This window comes from Cherax quadricarinatus, chromosome 52 (assembly GCF_038502225.1).
Source record: "Cherax quadricarinatus isolate ZL_2023a chromosome 52, ASM3850222v1, whole genome shotgun sequence".
NCBI classification, from domain to species: Eukaryota; Metazoa; Arthropoda; class Malacostraca; order Decapoda; family Parastacidae; genus Cherax; species Cherax quadricarinatus.
This window is the reverse complement of record NC_091343.1, coordinates 8939600-8959599: the sequence shown is the minus strand read 5'-3', so window position 1 is coordinate 8959599 and position 20000 is coordinate 8939600. Positions and strand designations below refer to the sequence as shown.

The 20000-nt window shown below is 40.3% G+C and overlaps 1 protein-coding gene across 1 annotated transcript in view; it reads left to right on the top strand.

Moving 5' to 3' along the window:
* LOC128696874 (protein slit) overlaps window positions 1–20000 on the top strand; it is a gene marked incomplete in the record, with an annotated part of 659908 nt that overhangs the window by 342479 nt on the left and 297429 nt on the right. The window contains 1 exon segment of the mRNA XM_070096038.1: window positions 1–41. This exon segment is cut by the window's left edge and continues 195 nt beyond it. Coding sequence (XP_069952139.1) covers window positions 1–41 — 41 coding nt within the window.

The window sequence follows — 20000 nt, the reverse complement described above, 5'->3', positions numbered from 1 at the left end:
GCTCGTCACTGAGGTTCTCGACAGTGAATTCAAGTGCACTGGTGAGTATGCGGAAGACTTTGTGTTGTATGTTGGGGTATGATAAATGCCGACATGAAAGTAAACCTGATAATATAAGCAGTCTAGCTGGAGAGGTCACACAGACCACTGAGTCCAACCGATAAGTCAGAGTTGCTGTGTTGTTACTCGCCATGCCATCCAAGAGGGATAAATTTTCATATTTCAGTGTTCTCTATTTTTCCTTGAAAGTCTCGCTATGAGAAATATCATGGCCGGTGTTTGTAATTTGCCCATTTGTGGTTAAATGTAGGTTTTAATACGTTTATGTATCATAACTTATCCTAAATTAACTTAATCTAATTTAAAATAAAGAAAGCAAAATTTGAGGAATATAGTCCTCAGGAGACTACGTCAATTTTATGACGTGGTTCTCATCGCCATGGCAGCCAACGGAACCATCAAAATCCAGTACGTTGCTGTGGCAGGACTTACCTTATGTAAATCCATGCGGTTTTTCTCTAACTGAGGCGCCCGATGTTGAGAAGTCTGAGCAGTTTGTGTTTAAAGGTAAGAGATTCTTCTCTGAGTGCTGCCACTCTACCTAGGAGTACTTCCCCAAGAACTAAACATCTCTTTAGGCATAAAAAGTGGGATATTTCCTCTCTCGTCAAAATTTGTTGACACTTTCTGTCATTGATACAGAACGAATTATAGATATGGTTGGTGGAATGTGAAAAAATTACTTAGAATAAGTTTACTTGCTTTGTAATTTAGATTTTTGTAATAGAGGAAGTTGTGACACCAGTAGCAATTTGATAATAATATTGCAAATCTGATAATGATACTAACGATATATGTTTCAAGCTCTCAATAACCAAACAATTTTAGTGCCTAATAGAGTGCTAAGTCATCATCTGCCTGATTATCATTTCTATTACTTGTGAAAGTGTACAAGTCAGTGATACTAGCAGATAACTCAGTGTTTCTTGCTTGTCCCACTACTTTACATTACGACAACATTTGTGTGTGTGTGTGTGTGTGTGTGTGTGTGTGTGTGTGTGTGTGTGTGTGTATACTCACCTAATTATGGCTGCTCCTGGCCCCGCCTCTTCCCTGGACGCTACTAAGTCCACTCTCTCCCTGCTCCGTGAGCCTTATTATACCTCTTCTTAAAGCTGTGTATGGATCCTGCCTTCAGTATATCACTCTCCAGATTGTTCCACTTCCTGGCAACTTCCTAACCTCCCTGTGACTCATCTGAGTTTTCAACTTCCAGTTGTGACCCCTTGTTGCTGTGTCACATTTCTCAAACATTGTCACTATTCACCTTGTTAATTCTTCTCAGTATTTTATATGTTATCATGTGCCCCCAATCCCTCCTCTCCTCCGTGTTTTCTTATTAATCTGCAGTGTCGCCTACTTTGCACGGAGGTGTTAATGTACAGAAGTATTCCAGCCTAGAGAGAACAAGTGATTTAAAAAAGAATCATCATTGGCTTGGTTTCTCTTGTTCTGAACGTTCTCATTATCCATCCTATCATTTTCTTCGCAGTTGTGATCGTGGCACTGTTGTGATCCTTGAAAGTGAGATCCTCAGACATTACCACTTCCAGGTTCCAGCACGAGAACACAGTCTCGTGGTGAGCACGAGAACACAGTCTCGTGTGAGCACATTTCCTATTCTGAAACATTTCCAAATTCTCATGTATGTGTTTTCTATGCTGGAATATTGATCAACTAGTTAGTCCGCCCTCGCTGGATAAATTTCCATGTGTTTATACACCGCAAATTACTTACACACACACACACACACACACACACACATATATATATATATATATATGTATATATATATATATATATATATATATATATATATATATATATATATATATATACATTATATATATATATATATATATATATATATATATATATATATATATATAAATATATATATATATCTGGAGGTTATTTCGGGGATCAACGCCCCCGCGGTGGATCAGGGCCTGATCAACCAGGCTGTTACTGCTGGCCGCACGTAGTCCAACGTACGAACCACAGTCCGGCTGATTCGGCACTGACTTCAGGTATTTGTCCAGCTCTACCTTGAAGGCAGCCAGGGGCTTATTGGTAATTCCCCTTATGCTTGGTGGGAGGCTGTTGAACAGTCTTGGGCCCCGGACACTTATGGTGTTTTCTTAGTGTACCAATGGCGCCCCTACTTTTAATTGGGGGTATTTTGCATCGCCTGCCCAGTCTTTTACTTTCGTAGGGAGTGATTTATGTGTGCAGATACGGGACCATTCCTTCTAGGATTTTCCAAGTGTAGATTATGATATATCTCTCTCTCCTGCGTTCCAACGAGTACAAGTCAAGTGCTTCCAAGCGTTCCCAGTAGTTCAGGTGCTCGATAGAACTTATGCGTGCAGTAAAGGATCTCTGTACACTCAATAGATCTGCAATTTCACCTGCTTTGAACTGAGATGTTAATGTACAGCAGTATTCCAGCCTAGAGAGAACAAGTGATTTGAAAAGAATCATCATTGGCATGACATCTCTCGTTTTGAACGTTCTCATTATCCATCCTATCAGTTTCTTTGTACTTGTGATCGTGGCACTGTTGTGATCCTTGAAAGTGAGATCCTCAGACATTACTACTCCCAGGTCCCTTACATTATTTTTCCGCTCTATTGTATGGCCAGAGTTTGTAGTATACTCTGTTCTAGTTATTATCTCCTCCAGTTTTCCATAACGGAGTAGTTGGAATTTGTCCTCATTGAACATCATATTGTTTTCCGTTGCCCACTGGAAAACTTTGTTTATATCTTCTTGGAGGTTAACCGCGTCCTCAGCAGATGACGGTCTCATGCAGATCCTAGTATCGTGTGCAAAGGTTAATACGGTGCTGTGGATTACATCTCTGTCTATATCTGATATAAGGATGAGGAGCAGGATATATACATATATATATATATATATATATATATATATATATATATATATATATATATATATATATATATATATCTATATATATTCTTGCAATGCAGTCGAAGACAGGCAGAGTGAAAGAGAGAAAGCAGGGAGACTGAGAGATTAAGAAGAGGGTGAGGAGTTTATCAGAGGAAGAGCGACAGACAGTTGGTGTAGTATGAGACAAAGACAGCGAGGGGAGGATGCGGCGACCCCGATGGAAGAACTTCCGATCTCTCGCTTTTACCTTTCAAATTGAATTTCCATAATATTTGGTGTGGGTGTGGAGCCCTTGGTTATTAGATTTTCGTGGAGGGGAGAGCGTGGGGATTCGTGGTGAGTTGGCGAAAGACGACGAACACAGAATTCAATAGAGATTGTGAGAGAGGATCTGAAATCGCAAGATCGCGTGAGACTTTACTGGAATGGAAAAGAATCAAGAAGAACCCCTGGGAAATTGTATGACGGGGACTCTGCTAGACCCTTGGGAAAGTTGAAGGAGAGACTACAAGGATGAGAAATGCCAGGGATGTCCGTGGGACCCAAGCTAAAAGTCTCTTGGGGACTGAACTAAAAGAGGACAGTAGACGGCATTAGAATTTTCGACGCTTGTCTGAACGTAGGCTCTTGATACATAAAATTGGAGCTACTCCTCTCCCTTACTGAATCAAAGCTGATTGCTTAGCTTTTCCTTGGCACTGTTTGACCCGTACGGGTTTAGCTGTCCCCGTTAATATAATAAAAGTAAGGAATGCTTACCTGCAGTGTGAACAGTTGACACTGTGTACCCGCAGTGTGGGCAGTTGACACTGTGTACCCGCAGTGTGGGCAGTTGACACTGTGTACCCGCAGTGTGGGCAGTTGACACTGTGTACCCGCAGTGTGGGCAGTTGACACTGTGTACCCGCAGTGTGGGCAGTTGACACTGTGTACCCGCAGTGTGGGCAGTTGACACTGTGTACCCGCAGTGTGGGCAGTTGACACTGTGTACCCGCAGTGTGGGCAGTTGACACTGTGTACCCGCAGTGTGGGCAGTTGACACTGTGTACCCGCAGTGTGGGCAGTTGACACTGTGTACCCGCAGTGTGGGCAGTTGACACTGTGTACCCGCAGTGTGGGCAGTTGACACTGTGTACCCGCAGTGTGGGCAGTTGACACTGTGTACCCGCAATGTGGGCAGTTGACACTGTGTACCCGCAGTGTGGGCAGTTGACACTGTGTACCCGCAGTGTGGACAGCTGATGCTGTCTACCCTCATTGTGGGCAGCTGACAGTGTCTATTGTCAGTGTAGGCAGCTGACACTGTCTACCCTCAGTGTGGGCGGCTGACACTGTATATTCTCAGTGTGAGCAGCTGACACTGTCTACCCTCAGTGTGGGCAGCTGACACCGTCTACCCTCAGTGTGGGCGGCTGACACTGTATATTCTCAGTGTGAGCAGCTGACACTGTCTACCCTCAGTGTGGGCAGCTGACACTGTCTACCCTCAGTGTGGGCGGCTGACACTGTATATTCTCAGTGTGAGCAGCTGACACTGTCTACCCTCAGTGTGGGCAGCTGACACTGTCTACCCTCAGTGTGGGCAGCTGACACTGTCTACCCTCAGTGTGGGCAGCTGACACTGTCTACCCTCAGTGTGGGCAGCTGACACTGTCTACCCTCAGTGTGGGCAGCTGACACTGTCTACCCTCAGTGTGGGCGGCTGACACTATATTCTCAGTGTGAGCAGCTGACACTGTCTACCCTCAGTGTGGGCAGCTGACACTGTCTACCCTCAGTGTGGGCAGCTGACACTGTCTACCCTCAGTGTGGGCAGCTGACACTGTCTACCCTCAGTGTGGGCGGCTGACACTGTATATTCTCAGTGTGAGCAGCTGACACTGTCTACCCTCAGTGTGGGCAGCTGACACTGTCTACCCTCAGTGTGGGCAGCTGACACTGTCTACCCTCAGTGTGGGCAGCTGACACTGTCTACCCTCAGTGTGGGCGGCTGACACTGTCTACCCTCAGTGTGGGCGGCTGACACTGTATATTCTCAGTGTGAGCAGCTGACACTGTCTACCCTCAGTGTGGGCAGCTGACACTGTCTACCCTCAGTGTGGGCAGCTGACACTGTCTACCCTCAGTGTGGGCAGCTGACACTATTCTCAGTGTGGGCAGCTGACACTGTCTACCCTCAGTGTGGCAGCTGACACTGTCTACCCTCAGTGTGGGCAGCTGACACTGTCTATTCTCAGTGTGGGCAGCTGACACTGTCTATTCTCAGTGTGGGCAGCTGACACTGTCTACCCTCAGTGTGGGCAGCTGACACTGTCTATTCTCAGTGTGGCAGCTGACACTGTCTACCCTCAGTGTGGGCAGCTACCTGGAGGGTATTCCGGGGATCAATGCCCCCGCGGCGCGGTCCACGACCAGGCCTCCCGGTGGACCAGGGCCTGATAACGAGGCTGTTACTGCTGGCCGCACGCCGTCCAACATATGAACCACAGCCCGGCTGATCCGGCACTGACTTCAGAAATCTGTCCAACCCCCTCTTGGAGAGAACAGGGGTCTATTGGTAATGCCCCTTATGGTTGGTGGGAGGCTGTTGAACAGTCTTGGGCCCCGGACACTTATTGTTTTCTCTTAGTGTACCGGTGGCGCCCTTACTTTTCACTGGGGGTATGTTGCATCGCCTGCTAAGTCTTTCGCTTTCGTAGGGAGTGATTTCTGTGTGCAAATTAGGGACCAGTCTCTCCAGAATCTTCCATGTGTAGATTATGATATATCTCTCTTGCCTGCTCTTCAGTGAGTACAAGTGCTTCCAGGCGTTCCCAGTAGTTAAAATGTTTGATGGAACTTATACGTGCAGTATTCTCTGTACATTCTCTAGATCTGCAATTTCACCTGCTGACACTGGCTACCCTCAGTGTGGGCAGCTGACACTGGCTACCCTCAGTGTGGGCAGCTGACACTGGCTACCCTCAGTGTGGGCAGCTGACACTGGCTACCCTCAGTGTGGGCAGCTGACACTGCCTACCCTCAGTGTGGGCAGCTGACACTGCCTACCCTCAGTGTGGGCAGCTGACACTGCCTACCCTCAGTGTGGGCAGCTGACACTGTTGCAGAGACAGATTTGATCTTATCAGATTGTTAATATATTATGCTGCTTTTGTATTAATGTTATCTAAGGAGACTTGTCTCCTCGATCATAGTGTTGACGCACTACGACTCTGTCGTGATCATTCTTCACCGTCCAACAGCTGCCGGTGTGAGGAAGTAGCTTTGTACTCAGTATTGTGAGGGAATACATGTACTTGAACTTAACAATGTACTCAATGTTAAACTACAAATCAGTAAGATCACTACAAATCTGACTGATTTTTAGATGTTAATAGATCTTAATGAATCTACTGGGTCGCAGCATAGCCAGAGTATTATCGCATGGTTTAGGAACCTACACCAGACTGTGAGGCATAATGAACAATAAATCACAGTACCGTAGCTGCAATAATTCATCATTAACCAACAGTATGAAGGAGAAACTTCAGATGTTTCTGTCCATTCATTATCAAGTCAGTGAAACCTGACTTCACGCCAAACTTCCAGAGCATCACTTATGAACCGGTCACAGATGTCATCATGATTATAGTCATTTTATATATATATATATATATATATATATATATATATATATATATATATATATATATATATATGTATATATATATATATATATATATATATATATATATTATGTCGTGCCGAATAGGCAGAACTTGCGATCTTGGCTTAAATAGCAACGCTCATCTTGCCATATAGGACAAGCGAAAATTTGAGTATGCAATAATTTCGCCAAAATCATTCTGAACCTAACGAAAAAAAATATATTTCACTGTGCTGGTTTAGTATTAAATTATTGTAAACAAATCTAAAATATATTTAGTTGGGTTAGGCTAAAATAAATTGTTCTTGTTATAATAAGGTTAGGTAAGTTTTCTAAGATTCTTTTGGAGCAAAATTAAAAATTTTTGCATTAACATTAATGAAAAAAATGTCTTTAAACGTATAAGAGAAAATTTTAGAAAGGACTTAATTTTAAATGAGTTCTTGCTAATTGACCAGTTTTACATATTCGGCATGACATATATATATATATATATATATATATATATATATATATATATGTGTGTGTGTGTGTGTGTGTGTGTGTGTGTGTGTGTGTGTGTGTGTGTGTGTGTGTGTGTAAACACCAGTAACTCGTATTTTTTATAATCGAAATAATAGTGAGTTTTGTACATCGTCTTTTGTGACAGTTATGTATCTGTATTTTCATTGATTTTCATCTGACAACATTATGCGAACTTAAAATGAAATTGTTTAGTTCCTCTGGTTTCACTGAACAAACTTGTTGTTCTCGAAGAAAATGTGTGTGTGTTTACCCAGCGTGTGTTCTTGTAGCTGCCAGGGTTAGTGGTCTCTTCTGATTGGCTCGTCTGATCGCATCCATTCAGAATAGCCAATCAGCCAGAATTATAGGTATACTTTTATTGGTTGATCCTGCCGGTTTCGTCTATAGCAGCCAGTGACAGTGCTTTCGGATACCGTCATGTACACGAATAAATACTATTCGTTTTACTAGTGTTATAAGGTATCCTTGAAGGGGTATCTTAAGTAGGGTACCTGATTTTTTTTCTTCCAACTTTTCGATTTTAGTTTACCCATAAGTCAAGAAAGCGGCATCCAATCTGCTTCAAATTCTCGACGGTTGTGTACGGTAACGAGGACCAGATTCTTAGAGAACATGGTATGGTCACCTGCATTATGACTAAAGTTGTTGGATCCATTCCCAGCAACCTGAAGTGGCGCGGATAACTTCATAGTGGCGTACTTTCAAATGCTCAAAAAAAGTCGACCCAAAATACGGCGAACGCGGAGAGGGAAATTTAAGTGTGTAGGTGCAGAGTTTACTATTTGATGTGTAGAATAGTGTGAAAGTTTTATTCCCGTTAAACGACGTTAAATAATTTTCGGTTTAACTTTTCTAATCGGCTTCAATATTTAGTGGCTGATGCTTCATAGGTCCAGCAGAGGAACTATAAATTTTCGTTAGCGTGCAGGTAGATTTGTAGATGCAAAATAAGAATAATTAAAAAAATCTAGGAGTCTTTGGAATCCATACCGTAACTGCTTCAAATTACCATACTGCCATTGAGCGCCATGAGTCCTAATTTTAAAATTTTACTGGATATATAATGATTTTTTTTATTCGATAACTAAAGACTGACTCTTGTGATTGTTAGCGATGAGATGATAAGACTGAGAACCCACAAAGGTAATCAAAATAGGTGAAAATTTGAAATTTTACTGAGATTAAAAATACTCGAAATAGTTTGAATAAGATCAATTACTTTAGAATGACTTACCGGCTTCAAACTTTTATTATTGGTGGATTTTATTACAACACAGCTTGTCACACTCTAAACTGTGTAAATTTCAATTTGACAATTTTATTAAGCAAATTGTTTATGCAGAAATTAGTGAATGAACATTCTGATCAACTTCAAATTATAAATGCTGGTGTATCTTAGGAAATATTTTCTTAATAACTTTTTTTTGCCTGTGTGGATGCCGGTTTGCCTAATTTTTACCAATTTGCTCAAATTTTATTATTTAAAATCAATTTTTTTTTCAAGATTGTAGAGAATTTTAAAAAGAATGTAAATCAGAAAAGTAAACTGGGAAGAAATCCGCTGTTTAACAGTGTTTTTAAGTTTATTGATGCCAGACTTTCGTATTTTTCGGAACATTCTCAGCAACATTCTCGTTTGCTTTCTCACAAATTTTCGTGTATAGAGAACGACTTATTCGATCGACTTCAATTTTACAATACTTGTGTGATGTACAGTATCTTCGGCAAGATTCATGGGACTATTTATTGTTCATGAATAGTATAGAATAACTCAAGATGGAAATGAGAAACATGTGCAATATCTGGGTGTCTTTACAATAACGATACCCAGATGTTGCACATGTGTCTAATTTTCAACTATTTACATATGTGTCGCCCTGTGCACAATGCTACATAGACCATTCCCAGATTTTTCTTAGCGTGTGGTAGGTGGAGACAAACTCCTCTGATCACTTACCTAATTTCAACAGTGTTGTATCCTACTTAGAAGATTGCTATATTTAAAGGAATGTGTTGACATATTTTTGAAACTTTTAATCTCGAAATGGTATAGGATTATTTTGCCTTGATTCTAGTGAGGGGCTTTTCATTCAAGGAACTTATCTACACCATGCTGGGATATAATTTGAATGCTTACCATTCCACAGGCGTTATGTGATCCCTAATTGAAATATAATTGTGAATGGCATCAATCTTCAGTGGGTGAGGCATCGTATGAAAGAGATGGATAGTTTAGTCAGTGGGTTAAGGCTGTGTAGCCATAAATTTTGTTGGATTCTGCGCAATGACTGGAATATGCATCTTCTCGGCTTAAACTTTTAATGTTGATGTGTTTTCCTGGAATGAAACAATCTCTTAATGTTAGCTTGTGTAAGTTATCTTGTGTCATTTTTTTATTAATGAAATTAGTTCCTAATAAATAATTGGAGAATGTCTCTTCTGATCAGAAATAAGTCGGTGTTTGATTTTATCGGGTTATATCAATTTAATGTTCTAATGTGCCCTCAAGACCCTCGCTTTCTTAAAAACTCACCAATCTATTAAAAAAAAAGTTTGGATTGATTTTGACTTTTATTGGTTCCAATTTGTTTTTTCTTGGAAGAAATTAGAAAAAATTAAATACTGCTTTTTATGTGATAATTGCTGAGTGTCGCCTCTGATTATCTTCAAGTTTTCCATGCTGAGTACTTGATATAGCAACATCTTGGCGGCTTCAAACTTGATGTGCTTATGTATTACAAGATATTGATCTCTTTCGTCCCTCTGAAAGATTTGAATTAGATTTGGTCTGTGTATGTCCTAATCTGTTATTTTTATTAGAGAAATTCGGATATTAGTTTCCATATGATGGTTTGTGAATGCCTCTTCCGATTCCATTCAGACCTTCAACTTAACTGCATTATCAGCATATGCTGCACTCTGCACTATTCAAATCGCGTGTGTTGAGGCACAGGGGACTGGGATTATGAAATACCGGGATACTTTTTTTTGGATCGCGCACCGATCCGAAAACTACCGATCCCGGTAGTTTTACACTGTATTCGAATATACGTTACATAGTATTTTGTCGTTACTGAGGTGTAGAGGGACGACAGGTCTGAGCAGCGTGTGGACAGGAGCTTTTCCCAGGACGCCGTGGGCGGCACACTCCAGTTAGTGATTGAATTTGTGTGGTCGGCGAGTTAATGTGGCGCCCCGTGGAGACCTGTGGGGCCCCGCTCGCACCCCTATGGTGCCCTGCTGGTACCTGGATGGTGGCCCCTTGGTGGACTCATTGGTGGTCCCGTCTAAGGCCACGGGGAAAGCTAGCTGGGGGTTCAGTGTCCCTGGAGGAGGCAGGCGTCTCTCCCTCTCCACCTCTCTTTCATATTTGTTTCCCACATTGAGTCTTTACTTTATATATCAGTAATTTATTAACGAGGCATTTTCAAACACACACACACACACACACACACACACACACACACACACACACACACACACACACACACACACACACACACACACACAGAACACGTTATACACGAGAACGTTCCAGCAAATTCGTTCCATCGAACGAATCTGCTGGGATCTCCTACTCATTACTGCAACGTATTTATATTTTAAAAATTTAGAATGAAATTCGAAGCTTGAGTAAATCTGTAACCCACTATGATAACGTGAACGTAGATGTTGACTGTTGTTGTGGTGGCCAGGCTTAGGCTTGGTTACAAGTACTTCTGGCAGTTTGGGAGACAGAGGATGATCAGACCAAACGCAAAATATGTAGCCAGCTCTATGGTCACTATCTTGAACACTGTGCTTAATTGTCCAGTTATTGAGGAATATAGAGACAGTATAATCTATGTGACATGTCAAGATATGTTATTAATGAAAATAAGAGAACAGGTACATTAAGCAAGTGATATAAATGTGCTTGTAACAGTGAACTGTAGATATAAATGTGCTTGTAACAGTGAACTGTAGATATAAATGTGCTTGTAACAGTGAACTGTAGATATAAATGTGCTTGTAACAGTGAACTGTAGATATAAATGTGCTTGTAACAGTGAACTGTAGATATAAATGTGCTTGTAACAGTGAACTGTAGATATAAATGCGCTTGTAACAGTGAACTGTAGATATAAATGTGCTGAACTGTAGATATAAATGTGCTTGTAACAGTGAACTGTAGATATAAATGTGCTTGTAACAGTTTATAAATGTGCTTGTAACAGTGAACTGTAGATATAAATGTGCTTGTAACAGTGAACTGTAGATATAAATGCGCTTGTAACCTGAACTGTAGATATAAATGTGCTTCTGTAGATATAAATGTGCTTGTAACAGTGAACTGTAGATATAAATGTGCTTGTAACAGTGAACTGTAGATATAAATGTGCTTGTAACAGTGAACTGTAGATATAAATGTGCTTGTAACAGTGAACTGTAGATATAAATGTGCTTGTAACAGTGAACTGTAGATATAAATGTGCTTGTAACAGTGAACTGTAGATATAAATGTGCTTGTAACAGTGAACTGTAGATATAAATGCGCTTGTAACAGTGAACTGTAGATATAAATGTGCTTGTAACAGTGAACTGTAGATATAAATGTGCTTGTAACAGTGAACTGTAGATATAAATGTGCTTGTAACAGTGAACTGTAGATATAAATGTGCTTGTAACAGTGAACTGTAGATATAAATGTGCTTGTAACAGTGAACTGTAGATATAAATGTGCTGAACTGTAGATATAAATGTGCTTGTAGTGAACTGTAGATATAAATGTGCTTGTAACAGTGAACTGTAGATATAAATGTGCTTGTAACAGTGAACTGTAGATATAAATGTGCTTGTAACAGTGAACTGTAGATATAAATGTGCCAGTGAACTGTAGATATAAATGTGCTTGTAACAGTGAACTGTAGATATAAATGTGCTTGTAACAGTGAACTGTAGATATAAATGTGCTTGTAACAGTGAACTGTAGATATAAATGTGCTTGTAACAGTGAACTGTAGATATAAATCCAGATGTTTTCCTGTTAACTATTTTGGGGCCTAGTTCCTTGCTAGCCTTTTGTGTATCCATACACACTAGCGCTACCCTCCATAGGTGTGTCCTCGTAAGCACTAACATGATTAGCACTAGTATATTTAGCATTAACATAGCACTAGTATGATTAGCATTAACATGGTTAACACTAGTATGGTTAGCATTAACATGGTTAACACTAGTATGTTTAGCATTAATATGGTTAGCACTAGTATGGTTAGCATTAACATGGTTAACATTAGTATGCTTAGCATTAACATGGTTAGCACTAGTATGGTTAGCACTAGTATGGTTAGCATTAACATGGTTAACATTAGTATGCTTAGCATTAACATGGTTAGCACTAGTATGGTTAGCACTAGTATGATTAGCATTAACATGGTTAACATTAGTATGGTTAGCATTAATATGGTTAACACTAGTATGTTTAGCATTAATATGGTTAGCACTAGTATGGTTAGCACTAGTATGGTTAGCACTAGATTAGCATTAACATGGTTAACACGAGTATGGTTAGCATTAACGTGGTTAACACTAGTATGTTTAGCATTAATATGGTTAGCACTAGTATGGTTAAGCACTAGTATGGTTAGCATTAACATGGTTAACACTAGTATGGTCAGCATTAACATGGTTAACACTAGTATGGTCAGCATTAACATGGTTAACACTAGTATGGTCAGCATTAACGTGGTTAACACTAGTATGGTTAGCAGTAACGTGGTTAACACTAGTATGGTTAGCATTAACGTGGTTAACACCAGTATGGTTAGCATTAACGTGGTTAACACTAGTATGGTTAACATTAACATGGTTAACATTAGTATGGTTAGCATTAACGTGGTTAACACCAGTATGGTTAGCATTAACGTGGTTAACACCAGTATGGTTAGCATTAACGTGGTTAACACCAGTATGGTTAGCATTAACGTGGTTAACACCAGTATGGTTAGCATTAACGTGGTTAACACCAGTATGGTTAGCATTAACGTGGTTAACACTAGTATGGTTAACATTAACATGGTTAACACCAGTATGGTTACTGCATTATGCAGGACAAAGTCACAAGTTTGACAGACACTCGCGGATAACAGGAGACATAACAGTTTATAATAGTTATACTTGGTCAGTATTTCTCTCTACTGTTATTCTATAAAAAAAAAAGTTATTGCCCTGAGATCATTTCATTTACTCTCATTAGTAAATTAATGATATTTTTTAACACATCGGCTATTTCCCACCCAGGCAGGGTGACCTGAGAAAGAAGAAACACTTTCATCATCACTCATTCCATCACTGTTTTCACAGAGATGTGCCAATACTACAGTTCAAAAGCTGCAACACATCTCCAACCTTCAATAATAATATTGCGTAGTAGTTTTTAGCTTTTGTTATTTGACTCTTTTGGCAATGTTCAGTTTCTTTCCCTTAGTTTTGTTTGTGTCTTGAAGCTCCAAACATTAATTTCTTAGAAGATCTTAAAATCGATGATCATGTCCAAATTTTGCCCCGTCAAATTTGATATGTGCTTAGTCGCTCTGTTTTTTAAAGTTTCTAAAGTCTCTCCTCAAGTTTGATGAAGTTGCCGTACTTAACCTGCTGCCTGACTAATAATGTTTGTAGTCTTGGAGGTGTTGGGGAGGCCGGGCGAGAGTTGATGTTAAGTAGTACTCTTACCCTGTTGTAGTCAGTCGGCTGTGTCCGTGAGACAGGTCCTGCTTTTTATAACGCATCATAACACCTTAAGGATTACGAAAAACAATTTAGGAATCGGATCCGTTACTGATAGTAACTCCTTCCGCCGTCTTGTTGCCAGGGCTGCTACGAGAATTTAACTCGTGATGAAGTCACAATACTGAAATTAGCTCAACTTGGGTCTGGGATTCCACAAGGCTGTGAGACAGCAGCTTGCAGGATGGGCAGACACTGCCTACCTTTGTTATACCTTTGATGAGTTCCCAGAATGTTTCTACTCCCGGAGCCCGGCCATGGGCCAGGCTTGTCATGGCTTGTCTGGTGCTTGCCTGGTTTACCAGGCTGTTGCTGTTGGTGGTCCGCAGCCCCACATATCCATCACAGCTTGATTGATCTGGTGAATCTGGCAAGCGGCAAGTTGAGAGGCGGAGCCAGGAGTTAGGATTGATGTAAAGAACTGTATTTTCCACTGGAGGAGTTTTTTTTTAAGATTTTACTACAGGAAGATGAATTAGCAAACACGAGGAAGATAACTCACATTGTTCTAGTATATACAAGAAGGTGACAGGGAACACTTTTTAAACTATAGGACACTTGTGTTGACAAGTGTTGCTGTGAAATTATTGAAAAAAAGTTATTAGAAAAAATGATTCAACACTTGGAGAATAAGGTCTTAAATGGTAAACAGTTTAGTTTTCGGTCTGCAAAATCATGTACATCAGATCAGCGAAGTTATTATGAGATAGTTACGGAAATTGTCCAAGAAAGAAATGGATGTGAAGACTGTACATACCTAACCTTTAAGAAAACCTTTGATAAAGTTTCCCGTAAAAGACTACTTTGGAAAGTACAATATATACGAGGAATAAAAGATAAATTACCACAATGAATGAGATTTTTTTGTTAAAGAGGAAAATGCTAAGTCATACAAGGAAAATTGTTTGCATGGGAGGAAGTGACAAGTGGGGTGCCACAAGGTTCTGTACTGCTCTCATAATTTGTGTAATTTATATAAATGATTCACCAGAAAAAAAAATAAAAAAAAAAACGGTAGGAATATGTTTGCTGATGAAGCAAGAAAATTTAAAATAAATTATAAAAAAAGGACGTCAAATCTGTACAAGATTAATTGGATAAATTGACACCACAGAGTGATAGATGGATAATGGAATCTAAAGTGGATAAATGCCATGTGATGAAAATGGGATAAAGTGAAATGGGGTCACATGAATATTGATGTCTTACACAATATTGAGGTTTAGCGCTTGATTTGATTATAATAATAATAATTACACATTATTGAAAGTGTCATATATAGAGAGATCCAGGAAAAGTTATTATTAACAACAAAAATTGTCAACCGGAAGATCCAATAAATGAAATTGTGAGAAACTTGAGTTCTTCACTGGTAAACTATGAAATAACTCTTAGATATATTTAGGTGATAAATGTTAATGAAGTTGTTTATAACTTATATTAAGCAGCAGTTGTGGTAACACCTGAGAAAACACATAACTTGGAAAATGTCCAAGTATGTACTACGAAATGTGTATCATAGTTAATGAAAGCATGAGTTGTAATGAAAATGTGTGTGTGTGTGTGTGTGTGTGTGTGTGTGTGTGTGTGTGTACACACCAGAAAGTATGTATATTTGCAAGACAAGCCATGGGGTGTAAATCTTCAGCTCAGGTACTTTCACACTTCTTAGTGCGTCATCAGGAGCTATGCAATGTTGCAAGAGTAGCAACAGGAGAAATGAGGGGAAGTTTTCTCAGAGTAGGGTAGCATGGACGAAACCAGCCACAGCTTCCATCAGAGATACTCTGAGAGGGGATCTTAACAATGCAAGACAAGCTACGGGAGATGGAAATCTTCAACTCAAGTACTTTCGCACGTGTCCGTGCGTCAACAGGGGCTATGCAATGTTGCAGGAATAGCAACAGAAGAAATGAGGGGGAGTTTTATCTATGTGAAGCAGAGTGGTGAGATTAGCAGCCAGTTTCTCTCACCCCTGTACCTACACCCTTGCTGCTAGGGTGTAGGTACAACCATGACTCACCCTGCCGGGGTGTAGGTACAACCATAACTAACCCACCTGCCGGGGTGTAGGTACAACCATGACTCGCCCTGCCGGAGTGTAGGAACAACCATAACTCACCCACCTGCCGGGGTGTAGGTACAACCATAACTCACCCACCTGCCGGGGTGTAGGTACAACCATGACTCACCCTGCCGGGGTGTAGGTACAACCATAACTAACCCACCTGCCGGGGTGTAGGTACAACCATGACTCGCCCTGCCGGAGTGTAGGAACAACCATAACTCACCCACCTGCCGGGGTGTAGGTACAACCATAACTCACCCACCTGCCGGGGTGTAGGTACAACCATGACTCGCCTACCTGCCGGGGTGTTACATATCACAATGGCTTCACGTAGGCCTAGTTTCAAGTGTTTCGCCTCTTACACTTATTAATCCTAATTTTATCTCATTTTTTTCTGTTTTCCAACAAGAGTAGTATTTATCAGTGTCTTGGAAGTATGTGCTGAGTCTTGATCTACGTTTAGTTTTCATTACAAACAATTTGTTGTGTGTGGCACCATAACCTAACATAAAAAAAAAAAGCTTTGAATAGGATACGATTTTTACCAGTGTATTCAACTTGGAATACTGTTCTCGAGCCGTTCATCAACATGTCTTTATACTCCATCAGTTCATCCACTCACATATCCAGTAGTGTGACCCCTCATCCCTCCCTATCCTTTTCAGCCTAGCTCGACATCTGGTTCCTGGATGATGGCACTCCAGCTGGAGGAATCTCAGCTAGATGGCATTAGAAAAATAAATGATCTTGAAAAGAATCCAGGACTATCGCTAAATCTCTACAGATGGGAAGCACTTTCTCTCCAACCAGGAGTGGGCGCATTTATATAGCCGACATTACTCTCCTTGGTGTTTCCCCTCGGTTCCAACGCTTTGAACTTATTTCCAGAACAAAAGAATATTGAGCCGGAAGAAGATGGATTGCCAGACTAGAGATACTGATGCCCATGACGCCTTCTACATACCAGATGCCTCTCCCTCTTGAAGTACACCTACAGTTTTGCTATGCTCCTCAGCTGTCAACAGTTAAAACTAAAGGAATATGACACCCTTCTGAAATTCATGTTAGAAGAAGCCCTAAACCTTTCCCTTCATGACAGTGACTGCAAGTCTCAGTTCAGTCTAGCTGCATAGGGAATATACCTTCCCAAATTGCTTTGTCAACCTTCCCTCCTCTACGGCATCAAACTATGAAAGCAAATTCATCCGGACCACCTAAGTGATTTAGCTTTGTTGCAGGACCGCCAGCTTTACTAGAGATACTACTGATCCTTGCGCTGGCTAAGGTTGAATTCCAGTAGCCACTTATCTGATCGCCTCTGCAATTTGTCTAAATATTTTTTTTTTTATATTTTATTTAAAAGACATACATATTACATAAAAGCAAATGACAAATTACATAGCGAAAACAGCGGTGAAAAAAAAAGAAATCATTACACATCTCAGTTACAACAATAAGTCTTACAATATATGTTACAAAATTCTTCATAGTACATGTACTTTCCAGTTGATAGGGTACATCTGAAAGACACAAATGTGTATAGTAAACAGTGACCATTCCAAGCCTTGGAGTAATGACATTATGCCTGGAACACTAAATCTAACCTGAAGACCCCTTGGCAGGTACATCTAATTCCTGATTGTACATCCTACCACGGAGTGTACACCTTGCATTCTGAACACACTGCCCCCCCCCCCTTTTGCGTGTCAAGCCACCTGACACGTAACAATCTTTATTATTTAACTTTATATTGTATGAAATTCTTGCATTATTCCATACTAAACATGATACATTCAGTGTAACTCAGTATATTGAGATAATATAAAAACCAATTCTACATGATTGGCCCACTTAAGAGTAACTCTGGTCAGATCACTGACTGATCAGAATGTGTGAAATTCTAAATACCTACTTCCTCTCAGTTTTCACCCAGGAAAATACTAGCAATATTCCTGAAATAATAGATTATGTAGAACAGGATGATAATAAACTATGTACGATTGCGGTAACTAGTGACATGGTCCTCATACAAATAGAGAAACTAAAACCTAACAAATCCCCAGGTCCTGATGAACTGTTTGCAAGGGTGTTAAAGGAATGTAAAGAGGAAATTAGCATACCTTTGTCTAATATTTTTAACATATCACTACAAACTGATAGTGCCTGATAAGTGGCAAAAAATGGCTGTAGCAGGTGATAGATCCTTTGTATAGACTAATACCTCCATTGGGAAAATTTATGGAACATATTGCAAGCAATTCGTAGCCACTAACTGGCATAGTGCCTGATAAGTGGAAAATGGCAAATGTAATACCTATTTACAAGGCAGGTGATAGATCCTTAGCTTCGAACTATAGACCAATAAGCGTTACCTCCATAGTGGGAAAATTTATGGAATCAATAATTGCCGAAGCAATTCGTAGCCACCTTGACAGGCACAGATTGATTAATGAATCTCAACACGGTTTTACAAAGGGGCGTTCCTGTCTTACGAATTTACTAACTTTTTTCACTAAGGTGTTTGAGGAGGTAGATCATGGTAATGAATATGATATTGTGTATATGGACTTCAGTAAGGCTTTCGATAGAGTTCCACACCAGAGGCTATTGAGGAAACTTAGGGCACACGGAATAGGAGGAGAAATTTTTTCCTGGGTAGAGGCATGGCTGACAAATAGACAGCAGAGAGTTTGCATAAATGGGGAGAAATCAGAATGGGGGCACGTCACAAGCGGCGTTCCTCAGGGGTCAGTGTTGGGCCCGTTGTTGTTCACAATTTACATAAACGACATAGATGAGGGAATAAATAGCGACATAAGCAAATTTGCTGATGACACCAAAATAGTCCTCAGGTTGTTCTTCAACTCTATATATCCTTGGTTAGGCCTCATTTAGACTATGCTGCTCAGTTCTGGTCACCGTATTACAGAATGGATATAAATGCTCTGGAAAACGTACAAAGGAGGATGACAAAGATGATCCCATGTATCAGAAATCTTCCCTATGAAGATAGACTGAGGGCCTTGAATCTGCACTCTCTCGAAAGGCGTAGAATTAGGGGGGATATGATCGAGGTGTATAAATGGAAAACAGGAATAAATAAAGGGGATGTAAATAGCGTGCTGAAAATTTCCAGCCATGACAGGACTCGCAGCAATGGTTTCAAGTTGGAAAAATTCAGATTCAGGAAGGATATAGGAAAGAACTGGTTTGGTAATAGAGTTGTGGATGAGTGGAACAAACTCCCGAGTACAGTTATTGAGGCTAAAACGTTGTGTAGTTTTAAAAATAGGTTAGATAAATACATGAGTGGGTGTGGGTGGGTGTGAGTTGAGCTGACTAGCTTGTGCTGCTGGGTCTGGTGCAGTGCTCCATCATTGAGTGGAGATGACCAGGCTGGGTGAGTCATTGGGATAATCCGGGGGGTGGGTCATTGGTCTAATCCGGGGGGGAAACATGGACTTGCTCCGCTTGGGTCAGTAGGCCTGTTGTAGTGTTCCTTCTTTCTTATGTTCTTATGCACAACATATATCTACTAGACACCCAAGCGTATTGCCTTCCAGAGGAAGGGATAAATGAATACATATGAAGCATACACTTTACAACACAACCAGTAAAACATAAAAAACCCAATCCTATGTCATCCATCAAATACCATACAATATATGTCATCTCAAAGGTAACCATAACCTACGGGCTCTATAGAGCTCCCATGAAAAAACTATGTAATGAAAACACAAGATGAGTCAAACTTTTCTAAAAATAGTTCAACCATTCATTAAAACCACTACTAAGATGTAATTCTTATTACATAACAGTGCATGACCTTCACACTTGGATAAATACTGACGCCTTCCTACCGCACTCAATACCTCTTGTTTATATATAGGTTTTGCACTCACACAGTGCACCCACATTGTCATTTCATTACACACACATACCAAAAATTTCGTTTCATATATATAATATTCCATCACACTACGACATCTGTCGTCCTTTATCAATTGTACAATTAAT